Genomic DNA, 26,506 nt, shown 5'->3' with positions numbered 1-26,506 from the left:
TTAGCTCAAAAATTGTAGTTTTATTTGAACAGAGAAATGGAGTTTTAACAGGTGTCAGTCTCCTTGTTGGAGTATATAAAACATCTTTCCATTCTCAGTTGACAGATTTATTTATACATAGTAACTTGCAAAATACAAACTTACAAAATAAAGTGACATCTTCTAAACAACAAAGAATTAAACATGAGTGAAATTACTGCCTTTTTAAAAATCCAGGGCATCAATTCCGGGGCCTTGTGCATGTTAGGCAAGAACTATATTATTGAGCCTTATCTCTAACCTGGAAATCACTTTTACAATAAACTGAAAGGTGAATTAAATGCAGGAATACATCACTATCTTTATTTTTATTTAAGCCAAGTATGGTGTGGATCAAAAAGTTATTTAGACAACATGCATTATCTGTATGTTGTATTTTAACGCAAATTTCAGAACATATATCATTTTTTTTCTACTTCCAAAATTCATGTATTTTAACTTAAAAGGCAGCATTTACAAAATAGTTTCTGCAACAAGAGCAACACAACAAACTGGACATGGGGTCAGCTGTGTGCCTCTGGTTCTAACACGCGGGAGGCTGAGACAGGAGAATCACAGGAGTTCCAAAGCAGCCTGGGCAACAAGAGTGGGACCTTGTCTCAACAAAAACAATAACCCTTCCCCCAACCCAAAATTCAACCCCTCAAACAAAAGCAGAACATAATAAAATCAAAAACCTCTGGGCTGGAGAGATGGAGATGGCTCAGTTTTCAGACCCAAGTTCGATGCCCAGAACTCACATGGTGGCGGAACCCATCTGTAACTCAGTTCCAGGGGTCCCACGCTTCCTTATGGCTGTCTCTGTGGGTACCAGGCACCCACTTGGTGCACTGACTCACATGTAGGAAAGACACCCATTTGGATAAAATAAATAGTTAACACAAAAGCAAGAAAAAAATCTCAAAAGCAACATCAGCAGAGTTATTTTTAATGGTTATAATGAAGCCAATTTTCTTCACAAAGAATCTACAGGAAGATTTAACACTGTATGATTCTTGAGTACAACCAACAAAGTGCTACAGATTAGGAACTATCTCACAAGTCCCACCAAGCACCAAAGCTGAAAGAAGTAGCTTTAGACCTCACAAATTTTGAAGATACACTTAAAACACCCATTTTGCTTTCTTAAAGCAAGTTCCAGGGAACAGAATGCTCTCTGCTTCCATGGAATTCCAGATCCCGGCAATCATTAGTCCTCCTCTTTCTCAATGTAAGTCTTTGCATTAATCCGTGCCATCTGCCTGGCCAAGTACCTGTCTCTAGCTGACATCACAGTTTCTTCATTGCTCCGCTTTGCAAACTTGCTCAAAGCCTCAGGGGGCCTCGCTTGCTCACCGCCCGTCTCCTGCCTTTCCTCTGTCAGTCTGTGTTTTGTTGCTAGTGATGTTTCAGAATGAGAGGGCTTCTCTTGGTCCCCACGGTCCTTTTCCATGCTTCTTATTTTGTTGGATCTTTCCTGGTCAAGAAACTCATCCTTTGGTCTAGATCTTGGGCTGCTTTCCCTCCTGTCTCGATTTCTTTCTTGTTTTTCCTTCTCTCTGTATTTACCGTTACTTTCATGCCTTTCCTTTCTTCCTTTCACATGCTCCTCTTTTTCTTTGCTTTGCTTTGCTTTCTCACTGTGTCGGTCGTGGTCATTGTGCTGTCTGTTTTTCTCTTGTTCTCTAGAGGAGTATTTGTCCCTCCTCCAGTCTCTGTCCTGTCTTTCTCTCTGTCCTCGTACCCTCAGGTTATCTTCTTGCTCATGCCTCTTCCGGTAGTGATCTTTATGATCGGTTTCTCTGTGCCTGGGAGAACTCTTTTCTTTCCGGTGGCCGTGGTCCGTGTGACAGCTCTCCTGGTCTCTGGCCTGCCTGTCCTGGTGTTGACCTCCCTTCTGCTCATGTCCTCTTGACTTGGGACTCCTGGAATGGTGCTTGGCACCATGTCCTCTCTCTTCACTAGACGACCGCGAGCGGGTCTGATTCTTGTGATGCTTGGGGTACTTCTTGGAGGCTTCCGCGTCTTCTTCCCTTCTGTGGTTTACTTCATTTTCTCCCCTTTCATCATCGTCACTACTCTTAGTGTCAAAATCGCTGTCAGCATCTGGGTTTCCCTCCTCTTCACCAGGTTGGAGAAGGCCCTTCTGTTGCCGTCTGTCCTCTGAATTTGCCTCATCAGAGTAACCCCTGGGCTGCTCTTCCTTTATTCTAGTCCTAAAAAAGGAAAAAAAGAAAAATCATGTAAATATAAAATACTACTTTGTTAATTGTCGAAAGCAAAGGAATTCTCATTTGAATTTTCTCAACACTTTACAACTAAGTATGTCCTGTTTGATCATGCCATGCAGAAGTGATGTCTATTTATCTTTCCAATTAGTACTTTCAAACAGTTGAGAACATTTTAATATTGATAAAAGTAAAATAAAGAATACAGTCCTTCTCTCTAAGGTCACTACAACCTTTAGGAAAGGGTCTGTACAAGGTCTCATTTTTCTTTCTAGTTCTAGACAAAGAATAATTGGGGAAAGTAAGGAATGTCATGGCTCTAAGTTCTATTTTCACAACATGAAGTTCAAGTTGTGATTATTAGATTTTTTTTCATTTTGTTCTTTAAAGTCCTAGAAATATATGAGGATAATCTCCAACAGAAAACAGTACCAAACCTAATTCTAAACATTACTAATTAAACTTTTCCAAGACTAGAAAGGCATTGTGGACTTGATATAGTGTATCTCAGTGCCCATCACAACAGAAAAGAAACTGCTCAATCTTCCTGACTGTTGCCATCAGCGACCCTAAAATTATATCACTACACTTTTCCAGCTGGGTGATTAACTCATTGATAACACTCACACATCATTGTTCCTAGTCCTGGAGGACTGGATGGAGTTAAGCATGCTAGTCAAGTGTTCTAAAATATCCATGTCCTCTGCAAATTCCCATTTACATTTAGCTATACTGTACATATGACATAATTACCTTACCATTCCTATAATATGTTAAAATTTTATCTAAGAGTCTTCTAATCCTTTGCTTTTACCAGGTCAGAGATGGATAACGAAAATGTCTATAGAAATAATAACTACATTTGAGCTGTTTGGTATGGCAGTCATTAGCCAAAAAGAGCAACACAGTACTTGAAATGTAGAATTAAGATTAAAATTTTAGATTTTCTTTACTTTTAAGTTATCAGAATACTCAACCTGTGACTCCTGCTGATATTAGACAAGGTAGTTTCAGGCTCTGATAGTGAATATGACCTTTAAGGAGGCTGGGTTCTACTCAAGAAAATGAGCCACGTTCATATTTTATGCTATCTAACGATCATGTAGGGTCACGGGCTGTATGACCAATCCATCACCAATCTCTCCCACTTCTTGCAGTTACTGTTCTCAAGCACCAGGGCTGTAAATGTTTTTAGTTGACCACACTTTTGTTTGGTTCCTCCTTTAAGCTATATATATCCTATCAAGCACTTACATATTCAGAAACATTTGTACACTAAAATGTTTTGATATAAAATAATAATTCTTTATGAGCTGTAAAATAAAAACCACACTAAACAGAATCTTTAGGCTTTTAAGTTAGGAAACTGCAAACTCCACTCACTCGCCCAATTAGATCATTTTGGCTGGCAACACAATAAATACCCAATGCTGTACCCTTCTACTCAAGGGTTTAAAATGACCGTCAGACTGCATAACCAGACTGTCAAGGGTATCTTTTTTCTAACCATCCCACTTGCCACCTCTTACCTGGCTTCACGGAAGCTGGACTTAGGAACTGCCTCTTCACCAACTGCTTGATTTAACAGGTGCCTATAAAATCCACTAAGATCTTTCTGCTTGGTCACATCCAATTGTGCTGGGGGGAAGCAAAGACAAACTGAGAATACGGATTCAGCAAAGCATAGAGCAGCTTCATTTTACACATGCAGGAAGATATGTCATACATGACCAGGTTCAATGTTTTTAACCGATTTGTGTGTCTCTGCACATGCATGTGGAGGTCACTGGATAACCTGTGGGAGCTGGTTCTCTCTTGCCATCATGTAGGCCCGAGGGATCAAACTCAGGTTGTCGGGTTTGGTGGCAAGCTCCCATACCTGCTGAGCCATCTCCCTGGCTCAGATACAACCTTACAGATTTAGTTTTCTTTCACTTGAAATCGAAGAGAACTTGCCAATTAAATTCGTGATAGTACACATCATAGTTTGACCTTGAGAAACTGACCATGAGAGCACTCAATTCAATGGCTAAGATATTCCTTAACCTCTGATGATTAATGACATTCTTTTTCTAACTGACCAGTTAATATTCCTTGAGTGGTGTTAAACATTTTCTCATTTAGAATATGGAATTAAGATTTTAAAATGTATTTATGTTTCTGGCAAATGTAATGTTGTTATGCCTTGCAAACGTTTTTACATCTGGAATTTCTAAGACAATGGCTTGTAATGATCATAGTTTAAGTAATAAAGTGAGAACTAAATGAAAAGCCCCAAAGGAGTAACAGTTACTTAAGGGTTCGGCTGTGTCTGGTTTAACACTGCCGTTCACTGACACATAGGCTGTATGTCGTACCCTCCTCCTTTTACCTTCCAGGGCAGCCGCCCTCTTTTCCCTTTCCTCCTCTTCAGCTCTTTCTTCAAGTTTTTTTTTATAAGCAGATGTCACAAATGCCTCTTTGTCATCAAATTCTCCCTTTTCCATCTCTCGTTCTCTTTGTATTTTCTTTTCCATTCTTTTTTCCTGTTCCTTTTTTCTGATCTCCACTGCTTTTAGTAAATTGTGGATATATTTGGGCTAGGGAAAAATAATTTTAAAAAGAGGAAACAATGTCGCATCCGTTAATATAGAAATATTAAATCTAAATAGCGTGTCTTTACAAAACTCAGAATAAATTTGCTAGTGAAACTACTACTGAAATGGTTTCTACTATAAATTGAAGTGTAGTAGAGGGAATGGTGGCACATACTTGTAATCCTAGCCCTGGGAGTCAAAGGCAGGACAGTCATACCAAGTTCAAAGTCAGTCAGTCTAATAGCCAGTTCAAGGCAGATGAGAGCTAAAGAAACCTGCCCCAACCCCACGAGGTGCACAGTCCAGACTGGCCTCAGACTCTTGGCAATACTCCCGCCTCAGCTTCCTCAGTGCCATCACGTTTAGTTCCCAGCTCCTACTTTTCTTTTTACTTTGTTTTATTGAGATAGTGCATGACACAGTACAAGCTGGCCTTGAACTTGCTATATATCCAAGGATGGCTCTCACCTTTGGACCCTCCTGCCTTAGTCTCCCAATGGTATATGCCACCATGCCTGGTTCCAAAAAAATTATTTTCTGAAACAGGATCTTATTATGTTAACCCTGGCTGTCCATGAACTTGTACCTACCTGCCTCTCAAGTACTGGGATTTAAAGTCCACCATGCCTGGCTATTTGATAGTCTTAATTCAACAAATGAATGAATCAGAAAACAAACCAGGAACAGTTTAAATCTAGTATACAGAATTGCTAAAGAAAAACTTCCAAAAATTATTTTCAAATATTTCAAGGTAAAAAAAAAAAATACCGAATAATTCAGTTGATATCTGCTAAGGTCTAGATTCTAAAAAGCTGTATTTTAGCTACTAACCTTTCGGTCTTTCCCCAGAAGCAGTTTAGGATTACTTTCTTCCTTTTTTTTCTGCATTTCATCATAAATGCTGTCATATTCATACACTGTAGAATCTTCTGCAAGAGCTTTCTGAATTTCCAGTTTTGTCTTTAAAAAAAAAAAGGAAAAGGTTTAAAGAATATGCACCAGCCAACAAATACCACTAAAAATGTCTCCCTCCTCCCCAAACCTAGAAAGGTTCATACATTAGAAATGTGTCATAGAAACTGTACAATCACATTTCAAGATGGGAACATGAATATGAACTCTACAGCAGACCACCTGGGTTTAAAACCTGGCTCCATAAGCTTTGAGCAATTTGTGTGTTTTAATTTTCCTCACCTAGAAGAATGTTTATTATATTTGTCTTCTAAGTTGTGATAACACAGGAAGTAAGTGCTCAATAAACACTATGACATCTTGAATTATATACAATTATCCACATCAAAAATTTAAAAAGTCATAGGCACGACTGAGCAACATGCAGCCCTGGCTTTTTATGTTATGCTTAATAAACTAGGTTTCCTAACAAATTGAAAAAAATTAAAGTTCCTAACATTAAAAAAAAAAAAATCCAAACAAGCAATAAATGGGAGCCACATTATTATTAATTTTTACATTACCAATCATACAATGACTATGCTTATATCATGTTTGTATCTTGTTCTTCCTCTTATGGCATATCAAAATCTTATCCAGAGGATGGAACAATGCTCAGGCGTTAAGAGCACTGGCTACTCTTACAGTGACTTTGGTTCTATTCCTAGCGTGTGCCATATGTTGGCTCACAATCATACAGTAACTCCAGTTCAGGAGATCTGATGGTCTTCCAGCTTCTGAGGACTTCAGGCAGACAAGTAGTACACATACATGGACACATACATACACACAGGTAAACTTATACATATGAATAAATCTTTTAAAAAAAGAAACTTAACGAATATCAGAGCTAGCTCAACCCCTACCTTTCAAATGAGGCCATCTCTGAGAAATTTAACTACCAACATTGTGTTCGAGTCTGATAAAACACTGTACAGGGCGGTATTTGACTTTCTTTTTTAGATTTATTTTGCTTATATGCATGTCTGCGCACTACATAGTGCCCGGCAGGCCAGAAGAGGGAGCCCAATTCCCTACAACAATAATGAATATGTGGTTGTGAGCATCCATGTGTATTGGACCAGACCCTGGCCTTCTGTAAGAATAGCCAGTACTCTGAACTGCCAACTCTCTAGCCCCTGAACTCCTAATAGTATGTTTAATGTTACCACCTTTTTACTGCTCCACAATTATAATTTTTTGATTCAACTCATTAGCTTCTGAAATGTAGAGCTGTACATATTTATTTTTTCTTGAACTGCTATACTGACTTGTTTAATACAGATGTTAAGAGTGGTCCTTTTTAAGGAAGAGAGATATAATTATTCAGAAGAACCTATATGGTTGTCTTCAGGTTTCTTTGAAGCACTAAGGATTGAACCCCAAGGCCATATACAAGACAAACAAATCCACCACCACTGAGCTACAGCCTCAGTCTTTCCTACATTTCTACAATAAACCTTAAGAATCTAGAATAATGTACATATAAATGAATAAATTTTATCTGCAATATTGTTGAAAATACCAAGAATCCTACACCCTGAACCTCTCAATATTCAGAAAATGAATGATAGTGAACTGCTGCTCCCTCCACAAGCTAGCCAGGAGAATCCAAACCCTACAACACAACATTTGGAAGTGGTGGCACATGTAATCACAATATTTGGGAGTGGAGGCAGGAGAATTGGAGTTCAAGAACAGGGTTGGCTACGTAGTGAGTTTCAGGCTAGCCAGGACTATAAAAAGACCCTGTCTCAAAAAAGCAACAAAAGACAGGAGTGCTCTGAGGTAAATAAATCGCTTTAAAGACTTATATCAGGGCCAGGTAGTGGTGGCACACACCTTTATTCCCAGTACTCGGAGACAGAGACAAGCAAATGTGAATTTGAGGCTAGCCTAGCCTACAGAGAATTCAAGGCTAGCCTGGTCTACAAAGAGTCCCTAGACAGGCTCCAAAGCTACACAAAGAAACTGTCTCAAAAACCAAAACAACAACAAAAATTATATTGGTGGGGGTGGGGAGTAGTGAGGGCTGGGGGCTAAAGAGATGGCTCAGGGGTTAAGAGCACTGGCTGCTCTTCCAGAGGACCTGGGTTCACTTCCCAGCACCCATATGGCAGCTCTCAACTGTCTACAACTCCATTTCCAGAGTACCCAACACCCTCACACAGATAGCTATACATGCAGGCAAAACACCAAAGCACATAAAAATACAAAAAAAGAAAAGGGGAGAGAGAGAGAGAGAGAGAGAGAGAGAGAGAGAGAGAGAGAGAGAGAGAGAGAGAGACCAAACAAACGAACAAACGAACCAAACAGGAATTATATCAAGAGGAGCTGGAGAGACATCTCAGTGGTTAGGGGTGCACACTGTTCTTGCAGAAGACCCCTGCTTAGTTCCCAGTTCCTACATTTGGCAGCTCACAACCACCCATCACTCCAGCTCCAGAGGTCAAATGGTCCTGGCTTCCTTAGGTATTTATAGCACCCAAGGATATGCATATATCCACATACAGATATTCTCAGTCAAACATAATTAAAAGTAATAAAAATAAAGCCAGACAATTAATTTGTCTCTTACAATGCTCCTATAGAAATTTAGAAAAAGCTGGCAATAATACCATATTATAAGTCTTGAGGACAACGACAGTCATTAAGGTCCCTGAAAATGGCTACATTATAAAACTGGATGCATTTTTGTAGGGCTTTTAATTAAAATTTTACTGTAACTAATTCTTAGAACTTAAACTTGAAAAAAGCTGGTAAATTACATAAAAATAACAACAACAAAGTCTCTGAAAAGGAGCAGCTGAAAGGGCTCAGTGACACCTAGCCTGACAACTAAGATGACGGGGAGAGCAGTCCTGGAGGCTAGCTTCTGATCTCCAAACACACCATATCACTCTACAATTTAAAAACAAATGTAGTAACTAAAATAACAAAACAAAACAAAAACAAACAAACAAACCAAAAAAACCCCAAAACCTGATGGGAGATGTCATTCGGTAAACGTTTCTCATACTGGTTAATGAATAAAGCACTGTTGGCCAATAGGAAAGCAAGATAGGCGGGACAAGGAGGAAAAAGGAAGGAAAAAGATAGGAGACAAGGAGGAAAAAGGAAGTAGGAAGGAGGAGTCAAGATGGAGACTGGAGACTGGAGAGAACAGAAGTCTGGGTCCACTCCTCGGTAAGATAAGACCACGTGGAGATTAATAGAAATGGGTTAATACTTAAGACAGAGCTAGCCGATAAGAAACTAGTAACTGGACAACAGCATTATATCAAATACAGAGTCTCGGTGTATTAACTGGGGCTGGCGCCGTAGCAGGACCAGACCAGGCAGTGGGGGAAAAATCATACTCCTTACAAAAACCAAACCAAACCAAACCTGGAAAAAGCAGTATGAGGCAGTGCATGGTAGTATGTATACACATCTATTATCCCAGCACTTGGGAGGCTGAGGCAGGGGCATTAAAAATTCTAGCCCACATGATAGGCAAGACATTAATTCTAAATAAATATACTAAAACAAACACAATGTAGGACAGGAGAAATGGCTCAGCAGCTAAAAGCACTTGATGAGCAAAGCTGACATCCCCTTACTCCCCTCCCTCGCACCACGGGGAGTGGGATGTGGTGGTGCACATCTCTAAGCCCAGTACTGCCACAACAGGGTAGGAGGCAGACACAGGAAACATTGGCAGGAACTAGAGATAAAGCCTAGAAAGACACCCAAGGTGGTGAGGAAGAGGACCAACTTCTGACCTCACACTCGCAGGGGCATGTCTCTCTCTCACTCATGCACACAGGCATGTCTTTAGAAATAAATTCACAAAGTATATATATTACTAACTCATTCAATAAGTGCTAACAATCTTGGCATTAGACTTTTTTCAACTTAGATAATTACACTAAACTGCTGCACTTAATAATGACATACAGCATTTTTCTAGTGAAATAGGTAAAGGACAAACATTTTACCTTCAGTTCTGTATAATTCAGGTCCAAATAAAAAGGAAAAAAAAAAAAAAGACTATCAAAGTATCATTCATTTCCTAGTACATATTTTCTTTACAATTTAGTAAATGCTATCAAACTTCATGATAAAGTTAGTTTGGAATTAAAGCAGCAGAGGTAAAAGTGGGAACAAAAGGAAGCAGAGGCAGTCAAGTGGGGAAAACAGCACGGCAGGAGGGAACGGCGCACTAGGGTAGCTCTCTCAATTTTGCTCTCTGCATTAATCTCTGGACACCAAAATCTGAGATACGCTATTATTCTAAAAGCAGAAATCAGAACATTTTCAGATCTAGTTGTATCAACAAAAGGGCAACTGATACTTTCTTAGTCAGAAGCATGGGTGAGTTCTCGGAATTTTAAAAGGAAATGGATGCCTGGGAAGATGTGCGTAGAGCTACTAGGTGCTCCTAACAAGACCACTGTCAATTGGAACCTTACTACTCCCCACTTCCTGGCAGATGGATTTGAAGTAATTGGGCAATCGCTTTGGCTACGGCTAGAGCTTTTCTTCTGACAAGTTAAGTTCCAAGCAAAATTCAATAAAGAAACAAATTCCAGCAATTCAACAATCTATTACCAGACTCCTGGTCAGTCAAAAGCAAAAAGCTGGTTTCATCTACAGCCTGTAATATAGAGTTAAGTGTATCTTCCTTTAAAATTTATAAAGTCTGCAATCTATTTAAATTGAGAAACATTGTACATTTTAAGAAATGAAATAACTTCATTACACACATTTATTCTGTTCTCCTCTCAGTACTAGGTACCAAGACCCTTGGTAAAACAGGTTTCCCGCTGTCATCCCTACCTGTTTCATGGCCTGCTTCTTAGCGGCTTCCCTCTGAAGGCTCTCACTCACGGAGGTCTGCAAGACAGAAAAATGTCATTGTTTACCTACTTTAAATTCCTTTCCCAGTATTCTGATCAGCAAATGGTTTCTTAAGAGTTAAAAATAAAAAGGTAATATTAATTAACAACAGGGTCTTCCCCCTAAATGTCAGGAGACAAATTCATTTCCATTGTAATGTATCAGAACAGACTCTAAGTTACTAAAAAAAGAAGAAAAAAGAAAAAGAAAAGAAAATCTGGCTATGAATTTTGTACATAATATATCTGAAGTGGTTAATACACAATAATGAGCTATAGACATAGGAGGATCTCCATGAGTTCGAGGCCAGCCTGGTCTACAGAGTGAATTCTAGGACAGCTAGAGCTGTTACCTAGAGATCCTGTCTCAACAAAAAAAAAAAAAAAAAATTAAACCAAACCAAATCACCCCCCACCCCGGCACCAAGCATGCTCGGCATTACAAATATCAAGAAAGTGTGAATTGAAGCTACAAGATACTGCTGCAACCCAGTTGAAATAGCTACCTACTATCTAAGACAAATGCTGCAAGGATGTAAGGAACAGAGTCCTGCCAAGAAGTCACTTGGGGAAACAGGGTGGAGGTTTCAGTGAATCAGAAACAGAACTACAATGTAATCCAGTAATCTTACTATTGGGGATTCAGCCAGACAGAATGGAACCAGAATGTTGGAACACTACCAGAGCGTGGTCAAATGTATTGGTCACTGAATCCAGATTTCCCTGGTAAGCAACACTTTTAATAAAATTCTTGTTTGTCTTTTGAGATAGTCTCTCCACAGTAGCCCTGGTTAGCCTGGATCTTGCCATGTACACCAGGCTGGCCTTGAACTCAATAGATCTGCCTGACCCTGCCTCCTAAATGCTGGGATTAAAGGTGTACACCCTTATATTTTGTCAGATTATCAATTTAAAACATTTATAGGAATAATATGTACTTCCAATGTATTTTACACCTATTTTTCTAATTAGTGCAAATCAAATGGATTTTTATCTTCCTTCCACAAATCAGAGACAGCAACAACAAACCATTAAGGGAAGAAATGGATTTTATACATACAGAAAACAAAAAACCATGATATATAACTACTGTCAACACATCAGCACACAAACAATTCTAATTCTGCCCAAGACCACTTCACAATAAATCTCAAGAGAAAATTGAAAATTCAGTAATGGTACTTTTTTTTTTTTGGTCGAACCACAGATTACCACTCATTTTAAATTTAGGAAGACAAAAATTATTCTCTAAGGAACCTGAAACCTTGCAAATGTTTTAACTCACGGACACTTTAGACAGCATCTAAGTAAGTAGGGTTTTGTTTCTTTTTGTTTCAAATAAAAAATTAGCACCTATTCTACAAGTACCCATCACACAATTCTAAGGGTTAAAGACAAAAGATGATACCGGGCAGTGGTGGCTCACACCTTTAGACCCAGCACTTGGGAGGCAGAGGCAGGTGGATCTCTGTGAGTTTAAGGCCAGTGTGGTCTACAGAGGTACACAGAGAAACCCTGTCTCAAAAAACAAACAAACAAACAAAAAACAAACAGATGTAGTCAAGTATGGTCATTTTATTCTTTGAGAATAAAAATGATTCAATCAACCCAATGTTTGCTACATTGAACTTAGTGAAATCTGGCCTATAAGGGAGACATTTTGGTCACTATTTAGTTGATCTGCCTTCTGGACCATGATGATTCGTGAGAGAAACATCTCTGCAAATGCTGCTGGCTTTCACCAAGAGGCTGTGTAACTAAAACACTTAAGGACACCAAGCCACCATTTATATTAATTTTTTCCCAATCATAATCTTTAGCTGTACTAAAGATTTTCATTTTTATAGATATTAACCTGGTTGTGAGTCTAGCCTTTAATGGTTGAGCCATCTCTCCAGCCTGAGAGTTGTGAAGAATGTGTAAGATTTTTATGAGCTCAGACCAAAGACAAAGCCAATTGTCCTATAGAACACCAAAAGAGGAAGAAATTTTGGCTTAAAATTATTCAAGTTTCTGGTGCCTGGACAGATCAAGCACACAAATTTATTAAATACTGTAATATTTCAGAAGTAGAGAATTAAGATTTCAACTTAATTTTTCAAATGGCTTAATTACTTTAACACTTTTAAATCATCATTTGAGGATCTTGCTGTGTAGAAGACACCATCCTGGGCACTACTGCAAGTAAACAGACACCTAATAAAACATCTCCACTCAGATGCTTATAACATGAAAATGAATATATACACATATACACATACATACATACACACATATATGGTGAGTCACTCCCAAGAAACTAAATTTCAAAAATTATCCAGTTAAAATGTCAGAAACTGCCCACCTTTAATCCAAGCCCCAACACTGGAAAAGCAGAGGCAGGCAGATGTCTGTGTGTTCAAGGCCAGTATGGACTACATAGGGAATCCCAGGCCAGACAGAACTATACAGGGAAACCCTGTTTCATTAAATATGCATTTTCCCCCAGAATATACTAGAAGTGATTTGATAGGACTAAGGTCATTTCTCACTGAGCAACCAAGAATAGAAATAACTGGCTTTCCCTGTGAGGAATTTTGTATGAGCTCCTATTTTGTGCACAACTTTGCTTCTTTTATTCACTCTGTAGTACATACATTTGACTTTGACCTATTTCTGGCTACACACTCTAGATTCACCTATTTTTGGTTACCTGCTTTCTGGTCTTTAAAAAAAAAAAAAAAAAAAAACAGTCATACTGCAGTGTCTCCATCTAGACATAATTTAACTTATTTACAATGCTTAGACTCAGCTGCTATACTATAATTTGTCTTTTATTAGTAGATTACACTTCTGATTTTTACACCCTATTAGCTTGACTTTACATGTTCTAGTTCTGACTTCTGTTTCTGAATTATGTCTTTAATTCTGTTCTTCTGAACAACTGAGGTTTCTCTGCAACCAATACTCCTAAGAACTGGCCCATTACTTTTATCATTGGTTCACCTCATTCACTTGATTGTGATAACCAACATCCCCCTTACTTTAAAATAGTCACCATAAGCCAGGTGCAGGGGATCCAGAGGGAATTGGTTGAATGAATAAGGCATAAAGGTAATCAGGATGATTCCTGACATATACTTCTGGCCTCTACACAATATGTATGTTGTAGTTAACTGAAAATAAGATCTATAATTCAAACTTTCAAATACTATAAGGGTATTTGGGATATGCTAAGTGGTAGAAGACTCACCTAACATGTATCAGGTCCTGGGTCAAACTCTAATACAACAAGTGAAGTAAAACTTAAAAAACTACAAGCTGGACATGGCAGTGCACGCCTTTAATCCCAGCACTTGGGGGGCAGAGGCACGTGGATCTGAGTTCAAAGACGGCCTTCGCTCTAGGGCTACATAGAGAAACCCTATCTCGAAATAAACATACAAAAAAAACCTATCTAGACAAAAATAATATATTATGTATCAATCACAGCATTGTATGTTTAAAGACTAAAGCAAGAGATAATCAGGGATGTAGTAGATAGGGAACTAATAGATAACTTAGGACAAAAGTCATGATTTAGTATGCCTTGGAATGACAGTTGTCAGAAACTACTCAGAAGAAGTCTGCTGTGTGTGTAATGGCGCTTGCCTTTGTTGAAGCAATACCAGACAGACATTTCTACACATTGCATGTGCTAACATCACAAAGGATGTAGTTCTGAAATTACTACCTTACCTGCTTTGTATGAAAATTGCTCTGAGATAAAAGATCATATCAAAAAGTGTGAGCAGCACCCAGGCGCTGGTGGTGAACGCCTTTGATCCCGAGTGCTGGGATCAGAGGCAGGTGGATCTCTGTGAATTCGAGAACAGCCTGGTCTATAGAGCTAGTTCCAGGACTGGCTCCAAACCAATACAGAGAAACCCTGTCTTGAAAAACCAAATGTGAGCAGCATAAAAGGAATGTATAAGATCAGTTTTGGATCATTGCTCATAATGAAAAAAGTACACTTCTCTAATACATATAGTATAAGAACCTGACTAAAGGAAAAAAAAAAAAAAAAAAAAAAAACTCAGACTGTATTTTCTATATCTCACTATATCAACCAAAATAAGCGATGGAAACCCAAATATTTTATAAGTTTAATGAAAACATGTGTGCAGAAAGGTAGCTCTTCCAACTTTCTTTAGCTTACCAATAAAATAAAAATTCTGTGTTTTTTCAGTTAACATACAGTTGTTTTCAAAAGCATCAATATAAACCATGCTGGCAACAGCCAGCACACTCAAAAGAGTCAAAGGTCTTATTATCTTTCCTGTGTGAGCCCAATTTTAATGAAATATACTTGGCAATGTATTTCTCTTTTTAAAGACAAGAAATAGTTTGGGACCCCATAGATAATAGCAATGACCAAGTCAGGTGTGCAGTGTGCCCAGGACAGACTTTATTAGAGTTCTGTTATAAATACAGAGTCTCTTGACACTAAAGATGTAGTTCTTGCAGATAAAGCCGGGAGGCAGGAAATGAATCTCCTCCCAAATGCTGCTTCTTATCTTTAAAGTAACCTCAAATTATTACTAAACTAATAAAGTAATTTTGTTTCAGAAAGTGATCTGATCTATTTTATTTTGAGCTTTTGATAAGTCCAAGAGTGAGATGTGGGATTATTACTTTTTGTCTGACTATAAACACTGAGACATGTCATTAAAAAAAGGGAAAAGCTTTGTAAAAATGATTTTTATGGTAAAGCTGAAATAAGCAATATCAAAGCCTGTCAGTATAGTATATGAAGATGTATACAGTTTTAGACAAATAAAAAAGAACTAATTTTGTTATCTAACTCTGAAAATTAAGAAGGAAAAATTTTACTGGCTTCTATTTAAAAATTGTCAGTTAAATAGGATAAGTTAGAAAGAGGCAATAAGCTTGTATATAAACTCAATAAAACAGTACTAATTCCAAAAAGTAACTATGAATATTAGTTACTTACTTGTGAAAAATTTCTAATATAATGCCTCCTAGATAATAGCTACAGACCAAACTGGAAATTAAAATTCAAAGGCCACAAAAAAAGCCAGGCTACTAATTATTACCAAACACAAAGTGGGATGGAGCCAGCCCAAACAACTAATAATTAATGATGGTAGTGACTGTATACAGGGAGGGTCCTCCTGTAGTAATATATACACAACTCACTGCACTTCTACCACGTGTCAAGCACCAAGCTAGGCACTTAAACTATTTTCATCTTTAAAACAAAGTTTAAATAGTTAATATCACAGGGTCAGGCTTTGGAGACAAGGTTTTACAGTGTATCCCAGGCCGGCCTCTAACCCAGGCTCTCACTACCTTGGCCTCTGTAGTGTTGGGATTACAGGTGTGCAGCATGGTAAACTGAGACTAAGAGAAATGACACAATCACTTACAATACCAAGCTAGGAAAGCAAAGTTCAAACTCTGCTACAAACTGCAAATACACGCTGCAGCCTTGTCTTCCTCCTGATCCCTAGAAATGATACAGGAAATCCACAATCATGGTGAAAGTTAAGAGTTACTCTCTACACCTGGAACTCAAAGACAGAAGGCAAGGCATCAAACTACCCACAGACACTGTGTGGGAAACAAAGGTGGGAGTGAACCAAGAAACATGAATAGCAGAAGACAGATTAATTGGGGATTTCACATTAAAAGGAGCAATGTAAGCTGGGTGTTGGTGGCACACGCATTTAGTCCCAGCACTTGGGAGGCAGAGGCAGGAGGATCTCTGTTGAGTTTGAGGCCAGCCTGGTCTACAGAGTGGTCCAAGACAGGCTCCAAAGCAATAATAAACAAAACAAAACAAAACAAACAACAAAACAAAACACTCAGAGCAATGTAATGTAGATGTGGATTTTTACACACTGCCTTCTTTGGGAAAGGCAAATAACAGATTTCATTTCTGCCTTTCTTGGAAATAATACAGGAGCACAGACAAGATGTCTGGTCTCCAATATGCCACTGCCCTGGGTCAAGTGGTTAACTCAATAGTAGAACACTTGCCTAAAATGTATCTAATATGAATTTGAGAAGGACTGAATAGGGTGGAGGTAAGAAACACTGCAAGTAAAAGAAAAAAAAAAGTTTTCAAGAGCAAGAAATTCAGACTGCTAAAGTTCACCACCACCTTAGGGCAGTGGTTCTCAAATTAAGGGTCAAGACCTCTTTGACGGTTTAACAACCCTTCCACAGGGGCCACCTAAAACCATTGGAAAACAGATATTTACATTTTGATTTATAACAGCATCAAAATTACAGTTATGAAGTAGCAATAAAAATAATTTTATGATTGGGGAATCACCACATCATTAGGGAGACTGAGAAGGCTCCAATAGAACATAGTATCTCTCAAGACCTTTTTTACACTCCTTAAATTATTGGGGATATAAAGACCTTTTGTCCAGACAGACAGATTTACCATATTAAAAATTAAAACTACCAAGGTGACAAGATGACTCAGTGGTAAAGGTGCTGACTGCCAAGTCTGGAAACGGAATTCAATTCCCAGGATTCAGGTAGAGAGAACCAAACTCCTGAAAGCTGTCCTCTGACCTCATGAGCATCACAGCACACATGCACATACTAAATAAAATTTAAAACTGTTTAAATGTACTTCAAAGAAATTAAAGCTAACAAAGGCTGGACATGGCTGTGCTTAACTATAATCCCTGTGCTCAGAAGGAAGAGGCAGGAGGACCAAATCCTCAAGATGCTGTCACAAAGGGGAGGGTGATCAACCCTTCCAAAAGGCTGTTATTTAAAAGAAAGAAGTCAGGTGTGATGGCAAATCACCTAGGAGATAGAGGCAGGACAATCATTCATGACTACATAGTAAGTGCAAAGCCAACCTGGACTATACACGAAATCCTGCTACAAAAAAAACAAAACAAAACAAAACAAAACAGAACCAGTGGGGGCTGGAGAGATGGCTTAATGGTTAAGAGCACTGCCTGCTCTTCCAGACAATCCAGGTCCAATTTCTAGCACCCACATGGTGGATTAAAACCATGTATAACTCTAATTCCAGGGGATCAGCTGCCCTCTTCTGGCCTCCACAGGGCACTAGGCATCTAAGCAGTACATACACATAAGATACTTTCTAAAAATAGTAAGATTCATTTTATGTTACATTTTGCAATTTAAAAACAGTTGTGCATATATAGTAAGACCAAATGGGGTTTGTGTTAGTATTTAAAAGAGTGATCTCACTTTAGGAAAAATCTATCAATGCAATCCACAATAGTAACATACTGGAAAAAAAGAAAACAGCTAACAAAATTCAATCTAACACCTAATACGATTTTTTTTTTTTTTTTCCTTCGGGGCTCTCCTGGAACTCACAGAGACCCACCTATCTTTGCCTCCTGAGTGCTGGGATTAAAGGTGTGTGCCACCACCACCTGGCTTCCTTTTCAGGGGATGGGGGCTAATACAATTTTTAAGCACTCATAATTACTGGGAAATTTTCACTAACTTACCTTGTGTTAACAAACATATGGTTATATATTATTTATGATTTAATAAAACCACTGAATATCAAAATACAAAGCTAGCCACAGCCATAGAGCCAGGCTGTGGTGGCACACACCTTTAATCCCAGGACTCTACGGACAGGCAGATGGATCTCTGTGAGTACAAGGCCACCCTGGGCTATACAAGAGTGAATCAGTCTAAAGAGTAACAGAATTCACACCTTCAAATACCAGCACTTGGGATAATATCCCTTTAAGTCAAGTGCTAGGGAGGTGGAGACAGGAATGATATGGCTGTGTGGAGAAAGGGATATAAGGTGGGAGCAGACAGGAACTCAGGGATTGCAGTCTGAGGCTTGGTGAATATCAGCGCAGTCTGTATTGCATTCTGAGGATTCATGGAGACAGAATCATCCATTTTGGTCTGAGGGAGAGGTAAGAGCTACTGGCTGTCTGCTTTGCTTCTCTGATCTTCAGCTTGAACCACAGTATCTGTCTCTGGGTTTTTATTATTTATGCTATACAAACACTACCAACTTCATGGCTTATAATATAAAGATTTATACTGGCCTCTGGGGACACCAGGCATACAAGTGGTACACAGAAATGCATGCAGGCAAAACATCCATACATGTTAATATAAATTAATATATATCATTATTGAGATGTAATAAAGCTCTGTAAAAGAGGCTTGCCTACCATGTGTGAGACCCTCAGTTTGGTCCCCAGCACTACAAAAATAATAAATCTAGAAATACTATGTCAAACCAAGTAGGTTTTACATGATAAAACCAATAGCAAGCATTTTTCCACAATCAAAACATTTTAAATGAAAGTTTAATTGAAATTTAATTGAAAATTGAAAATTCATTGAGCTCAGTAAAAAATAAGCAAGTACTTACTATGAATAAACATCTAAAAGGAAGTTTCATGTTTAACCTGTCTTCTAACATATGGTTTTATTCTATTAGTCGGAATTATGTTGTGACACTTGACATAGTTGTTATCATGGGTACTTCTGAAAAGAACCATCAGGCATGGTGATACCACTTGTAATACTATTTGCAATACACAGAAAGTTGAGGCAGGAGGATCACAAGTTCAAAGCCTGCTATATCAAAAACAGAAGAGGGTGGGGAGAAGAGGGGGAGGGAAAAGGAGAAGGGAGACAGACAGAAGTCGTACATACGGGAAAGGAGTCAGCAGCAATAGGTTGTTGGCCAGATCCAGCCACCTGTGTAGGCTGAAAAGATGGCTAAGTAGTAAATAAAGCTAACTCTGCAATCATGAGGACCAGAGTTCAGATTTCAATACTCACGTAACTAACTGGGCAATTCCACAAACCCCAGCTCTGAGATATGTGGATACAAATTGCTGGGTCTTGCTGGCTTCTAGCCCAGTTTAGAAAACTCAAACCCAAGGTTCAGGCAGAGACCCTGTCTTAAAAGAAATACATGGATAGCAACATAAATGGGCACTTGACACCTTCTCTGGCCTTCATCCACAAATTGGTGTGTGCACTGTAAATAATCAAGAGTATCTCATATAAAGTAGCTCTCAATTCTGAAGGGTGGCTATAGTATGGACATGTAGAGAAGATGCAAAAACAGGACTGTAAGAGCTAATATCATGGTGGTCATACGTCTCATGGAAACAGAGTTAGGTGAAAATGCTAACAAATATTTGAAGGCCAAAGCATTAAAAACAATTAAAGAACTGAGGGTTAATAAAACGATTAGAACTGAGCTTTGTCAAGATCAGGCTGACTGACAACAATATTTATAATCAATATAAAAAGAAAGCAGCAAGAAAACTATTTAAAATGCTATTAAAATAATCCAAAAGATAAGTAGGCACAAAAGGGTGGTAACCAAAGGATGAGCAGAGAGGACACAATGGGAAAATGGCAATCAACACATTGGTATGATCAAAAACTACTCGACAACTGTATGGAACATCAGAACATGCCTTCTTAATTAGGGTAAGAACCTCTCACTGTCTTTGCTATCTTCTCTTTAACCAGTAAATATTCCTAATTAGTTCAGATAGTAAAACAAAAAACAAGAGCACATAAATACAAGTACTAGAACACCACTTTTCTTTCTTTTTTTTCTTGCCAATGTCAAAATTTTATTCTTTATGGAAGAATAATGGCCAATTATGTGCTAGAACACCACTTTTCAATGCAAAATTAACCATGGGGCTAGGGAATGACTTAGCACCAAGGACAGAGTTCAAATTTCAGAATCCCTTCAAAGATAGATGTGGCAGCCTCATCTGGCACTCCAGTGTGGAGCCAGCTAGCCTGGAGTATGTGACAGTAAACAATGAGGAGCTTACCCCAAATAAGGGGGCAAACAAGATCCAGGCCTCAGTTTGTCCCGACCTCCACACAGGTGCTTTGGCACAGATGCATGTGCACGTGCACACACACATGCACAATACACACACACACACACAAAAACAAAACCAGTGCTGAATATAAGCACTTCAATACCACAATTCGTGTGCTAGTGCCCCCTCTGCTGGACCACTGGAGATAAAGAATGATCTAAAATTTGAGATCTTGTTTCTCATGAACTGTGAAGAAAACAAGCTAACTAAAAAGCAAGAGTGTCACTTTGCAGTAGTTTATCTCCAGCTCTATCTAATGCTCTTGAGGAGGAGATACATAAAGTCGTTTCTATGTAACATCAGTACTTTGGAGAATTTTATGGCTGTTTAAACAGCTGGCTATGAAAAAAAGAGGTTTTAACATTATTTAGACTCCACAAATATTTAAGTAACCTACTTCTCAGTACAAAGATAAACTGAGATGAGGTAGATAAATGTTTTTATAGGTAAGTAAGCTATTGTGGGGAACAGTTTTACACCCTGTTCATTAAGAACTGAACTGTAATTCTCTGTCAACTGCTGCTGGGCAGGTTCCATAATGGAAGATCAAGGTTAAGAGGATGCCAGGGTTATTTCTTCCTACCTAAAACACAATCTACACTGGTTTCCAATTCTTCTACGTCTAGATAATTCCAGTTCCCATCAGGTAATCTTGGCCCCCTACATTCCAAAGCCTGTCATATGCCTCCATTTATCATTACTTTTTTCTCCTACTGCTACTTTCTGGTCACCTCACCATTTCCTGTTTTTGGCTTCTCAAGTCTTTTACAATCTACATGATCAAAGTTCCGTTATGGAAGGGAGGGAGGAAGAAAGCTAGAGTAAAGTGGTCCATGAATGTATCTTTTGACTCTAGCGTGCCCTAGATCAGATGTTACCACGCCAGTTTCACAAGAGAAAAGAGCAACAGCATCTGTGACTTTTCATGCTGCTTTGTTTACAGAGCATGCCTGGGTAACTGAATATAAAAAGGAATGACAAACTACCCAAGCTTTCTGTAGGCTCCATAGTCAATTATTTTAAAGACTGATTTGTGTAGTAAAACAAGCCACAGGGGCACCAGACATTTAATGGGAAATAGTCTTTTTTCAACAAATGGTGTTGGAAGAACTGCATAGCTACATGCAAAAGAATGAAAGTCCATCACCACTTCAGACCACAAACAAACAAAAATCTACAGAACTCTTAGAAGGAAACATAGATGTGAACCTAGTGGCCTTCACTTAGGTAATGTTTCTCTCATATATGGCACCAAAGCACTAGCAAAAGAAGAAAAAAAAAAAAAATGCCTTCCTCAAACCTGAAATTTCACCCTTCAAAGCACATCAACAAGGAAATGAAGACAACTCTCAAGTGAAAAAGTTACACAGTTGAATTTGGTGGTGCACCTCTTTAATCCCAGCACATGGGAGGCAGAAGCAAGCGGAATCTCTGTGGGTTCAAGGCCAGCATTGAGAGCAGTTACACAGAGAAACCCTGTCTCAAAAAAATTAGAACAAACAAAAACTAACCCCCTCAAAAAAAAAATCCAACAACTAAAGGAAAAAGAAAAAATAGATTTATAAAACATATAGTGACAACCTAGCTTTAGAAACAGGTAAATGATATAAACATACATTTCTCCAGCATCATTGGCCATCAGGAAGATGCAAATTGAAAGAACAATGAGGTGCCACTAGAAAGCTATGTTAAAAAGGAAAGCTGGGTGAGGAAGCAGAACCTTTAATCTCAAAACAGTGTGTGTGTGTGTGTGTGTGTGTGTGTGTGTGTCTGTGTGTCTGTGTGTGTGTGTGTGTGTGTGTGTCTGTGTGTGTGTGTGTGTGTGTCTGTGTGTCTGTGTGTGTGTGTGTGTGTGTGTGTGTGTGTGTGTGTGTGTGTTGCGGGAGGTAGTAGGGGTGGTAGGACTGCTACAGAACACTGACGGGTAAGCAAAGTGGTATCACTACTCTGATAATGCCACAACTGTTAATATATAATTATATAAACCCACTAGCAATTCCATTTCTAAGAATATTTCCAATATAAGTGAAAATGCATGCCCATACTAAAACCTCTAACATACAGACAGGTGCTCATAAAAAGTACCAATTATAGCCAGAAACTCATGCACACCAACTGACAACTAAATAAAATGTAGCACAATGAATGAGTTGCTATTCAGTAATAAAGAGTAGGGCTGGGAGAATGAGAACCTGACTTTGAATCTCCAGCATCCTTATAAACTTGAGAGTGCCTGTAACCCCAACATTGGGGAGTGCAGACAAGTGATCTTGGGAACCCACTAGCTTGCTGGCCGAGCCAAAATGGCAAGCTTCCAGCTCAGTGAGAGAACTGTTTCAAGGCAATTAGGTAGAGAACAATAGAGGAAACATCTGAAATTCTTGTTTGGCATCTTTGTGTGTGTGTACAAGTGACCAAGTCCCAATATTCAAGTACATGCACCACACACCCACACAAACTAAAGTTAATTTAAAAAATAACATTGTAGCCATGTGTGAGGTCCTGAGTTTCATTCATAGCATAGCCAAAAATAAAAATATTTAAACATTAAAGGAATAAGTGTAAAAGGATGTAAAATAGTAATGCATTGTAACTTTAAGACTGTTTATGCTAAGTACAAAAGAGCCACTGCCACCCCCCCAAACTTCACTTATGTGAAATATCAGAACAGAAGAATTCATAGAACAAAGTGAACGGTTGCCAGGGTTGGAGAGCAACTACAATGGGTACAGGTTTCTTGCTGGGTGATAAAATTGCTATAAAATCAGTGATGGTTATACAACTCTTAAAATGAGCTATACAATGTAAAAAGGTTTACTGGGCTGGGGTACTGAACCTAATGACCAAGGATCCACATGTGGGAAGTGAGACCCCTTTCCCACAAGTTGCCCTCTGACCTCCATACAAGAACAATGGGACACACAATCTTACAGACATACATATGCGCACACACACATACAAAATAAATAAATATATGAAATTTAAAAATAAAAAAACCCACTACCAACAAAATATATTTAATATACCTTAGCCTCCCAAACATAATAGCTTAGCTACACATTGTATTGTAGATGGGCTATTCATTCTCTTGATTCCATGGCTGTTATCTTTAGCCCACTAACTGCCCACTGTACAGGAGAGTACTGTACAGCTAGTTCAGGGAGGCCAAAACTCCAAGTATGCTTTTACTGACTGTGTGCTGTTTTGCATTATCATAGCGTACAAACTCATAAGCTGGGTCAATGTAAGTTAGTGAGCTTTATTTATTTACAATGCTTCCTCCCCCCAATTGTTATAGTTACGGATGACTACAGCTATAGAATAAACTTGTGACAGGCATGGCGGCATACACCTGACTCCCAGAACTTAGAGGGAAGGTCAGGGCAAGATGATGGTGAGTTTTCAGCCAGGCCAGCTACATACTGAATTCGAGGCCAGTTACTCTGTTACACAAGAGCTAGTTCCAGGACAGCCTCCAAAGCCACAGAAAAACCCAGTCTCAAACAAAACAAACAACAAAACAAAAACCCACATAAAAGACTTTAATTTTAAGATAAGCACACACAGCTGGGGTGGGTGGGGGGTTGGGGAACGCCTTTGATCCCAGCAAGCAGGAGGCAGAGGCAGGAGGATCTCTATGAGTTAGAAGCCAGCCTGGTCTACAGAGCCAGTTCAAGATAGCCAGGGATTCACAGAGAAACCCTGTCTCAAAAAACAAAATAAATAAATAAATGAAAAGGATAAGTATACACTTCAGGGAAAACAAAACAATACAAAAAAAAAAAAAAAACCACCTGGGTGGGTTTCAGAGGAAAACACTACTTTGGCTGCTAAAATAGAAAATGTTCATATTAGATACACAGTTTTATCAAAACTAACTATATTTAATAACTCAAGTATAACAAAGTAATTACATTTAACATGCATTGGAGGAATAACTACAAAAACCATTTATGCACAAAGAAAATCAAGAAAAAACTACACAAATCATTTCACAAATCATCTTAGGTTAGTTAACACATTAGAAACTAAGAAACTAGCTCATTCCTAGAAACATGTCAACAAATCTGTAGCATTGCCATTAATGTCTGGGAAAAGTATACAAAACTATCTAAAAGTAATTTTATGGAGTGGGGCACCTTAAGTCATACAGAGCATAACAGCAAAGCTTTCTTTAAACATTTCTTTTGAAAGGTCCATAAATAATGCTCCAAAACCACTGTACTGACAGCTAACAAACGTGAAGACACAAATCCACAAGCAGTTTTTAAATACAGGAGTTAAAAAGTAAGTTTCCTTACCTCATCATCATCATCATCAGAATCATTTCCAAATACTGACGGTTTTGGCAAAACTCGATGCAACGGCTGTGTTTTCTTTGGCAAAATAAGCCCATACCTGCGTATTTGTTTTTGAAATAGAAATCACGCCATTATCTTTAAAGGTTAAAACATAGCACGTCCACTACTTCTTCCGGATGAACTTCCCAAATCAAAACATACCATACACCCCATATAACAGACTTGCTGCTCTGCAATGATCTCAAAACTCTAATGTGTCATGATTCTGTGATTATTATCTATCTACTAGACCCTGGGCCAAACTCAAAACATTATTTTTTACTAAGGAAGAGAAGTAATTGAAGAACACAGGAATGTTTTAAATAGTGAGGTGACAGGCACAAAATTTGCTTTAAAAAAATATGTTCTAAACTGTCCTCTCATTTTCCCACTACTGCGTACTTACACAGTTCATAAGTTCTTGATAATGAGACCCACTTTTTAAAGAATTAACTGAGAAACCCAAGCATAATCCGGGCAAGTTCCCACTCGCTTATTAGGCTCAGCTGCTTTTGTCTGTGAGCATGTCACCAGGGGGATAGCTCCCATCACCATCAATTGAGCTCACTCGCTTTGTCTTAGGGTCTCTGAGAATCCTCATCAGATTCAACTCAGATCGTTTCTCGAGGTTTTTGGCTTTGAAAATCGGAAGGGTTTACACATCCAAGTTTTCATTCACCTCAAGCACATTTACAGTACGTGTGTCTTCCATGGCAGCGCACACCCCGGTTTCCTATATGCCTACCCTTTTCTGTGGCTTCTCAGCACCACACTCCTAACACCAGAAGGGAGGGCGGGAAGCAGGCCCTGAGCGCCTGCCAAGGAGATCAAGGCCCTCTAAGGAACCCAGAATTTCTCTTCTCAGTGCCCCTGAGCGCATCCAACCGGGAGAAACTCAAGCGCGGGGTAGGAAGCAAGACTGAGGGGCCTCAGACCGAGCTTTTGGAAAATAGAAAAGTCTCGCTCTCTGCCCCTCAGCCTAACTTCCTTTATTTCCTCACAAGTTTCTCAAACTTCGGGCTTGCATCCTGGAAAAATGTACGGGGCGGGGGTGGGGAAATCTATGTTGCTCGGGAATCCTCGCCTTCTCCCGCCTCTAGCCCTGGCGGCAGCGGCCCTGCACTTCCGGCGACCTCTGACGCCTCAGCCTAAAGACTCGGGCTGCCTGGCTTCTTACTCCCCAGCCTGACCCTAACTCCCGCATCACTCACTGCCTGCCCGGGACCGCCATCTTGTTCCCGTCTCCGCTGGACGTGGCCGACGCAGACGTGACGCCGACGCCGACGCGGGTACGCACGCTTCTGGTGGCCGGAACTCGCTTAGTGGCGGGATCTCTCCTGGGAATGTTTGTACGACGTTGGGACGCCGTGTCCTGCCGCCGCGTTTTGTTTCGGATCCGTCAGGTAGTCTTGAAGTCGACACTAGGAGGAGACGACAAAATTGGCTCGTGACGCAACCCTGGGAGGAGCCGCGTCACCGGAGATAGAATCACAAATCCAGCCGCGCGCGCCTGCTGAATCCGGACCGGCTGGGGGTGGGCCAGCGATCTGAATTTTAATGAGTTTCCAACCCGCTACCCGCAGATCTGTCCGTCTGTTTTCCTTCTGAGCTGTTCAGGGTAGCCTGCTC

At 39.3% G+C, this 26,506-nt stretch overlaps 1 protein-coding gene and 1 non-coding gene across 3 annotated transcripts; one reads left to right on the top strand and one right to left on the bottom strand.

The window, feature by feature from the left end:
• On the bottom strand, window positions 1-26,171 carry Nsrp1 (nuclear speckle splicing regulatory protein 1). 2 transcript variants are annotated; one of them, XM_051179955.1, is made up of 7 exons: window positions 26,089-26,171; window positions 24,839-24,935; window positions 10,595-10,651; window positions 5,654-5,782; window positions 4,618-4,825; window positions 3,776-3,884; window positions 1-2,234 (listed from the first exon to the last, which is right to left on the bottom strand). In XM_051179955.1, exons 1-7 carry the CDS (start codon window positions 26,106-26,108, stop codon window positions 1,229-1,231), a joined length of 1,626 nt encoding a protein of 541 aa, XP_051035912.1. In that variant the 5' UTR covers window positions 26,109-26,171; the 3' UTR covers window positions 1-1,228. The 2 variants fall into 2 exon arrangements, with proteins under 2 accessions (XP_051035912.1, XP_051035913.1); XM_051179956.1 differs by lacking the exon at window positions 26,089-26,171 and adding an exon at window positions 25,623-26,069.
• Window positions 8,325-8,450, top strand: LOC127219877 (small nucleolar RNA SNORA33). The gene has a single exon (XR_007834309.1). It is a non-coding gene; the product is annotated as a small nucleolar RNA SNORA33 (small nucleolar RNA).
• Window positions 26,172-26,506: the final 335 nt, after the last annotated feature.

Source organism: Phodopus roborovskii, unplaced genomic scaffold (assembly GCF_943737965.1).
Source record: "Phodopus roborovskii unplaced genomic scaffold, PHOROB, whole genome shotgun sequence".
In the NCBI taxonomy this organism is placed as follows: domain Eukaryota; kingdom Metazoa; phylum Chordata; class Mammalia; order Rodentia; family Cricetidae; genus Phodopus; species Phodopus roborovskii.
The sequence above is the reverse complement of the archived record's forward strand: the minus strand, read 5'-3'. Positions and strand labels throughout refer to the sequence as shown.

Excerpts from the sequence above, each read along its gene's own strand:
- Nsrp1 (XM_051179955.1), bottom strand. The coding sequence starts at position 26,108 with ATGGCGGTCCCGGGCAGGCA. Across the intron at positions 4,826-5,653 it reads TTCTGGGGAAAGACCGAAAG|CCCAAATATATCCACAATTT; the intron begins GTTAGTAGCTAA and ends ATTTTTCCCTAG. Across the intron at positions 3,885-4,617 it reads GAGGGCGGCTGCCCTGGAAG|CACAATTGGATGTGACCAAG; the intron begins GTAAAAGGAGGA and ends GCTTCCCCCCAG.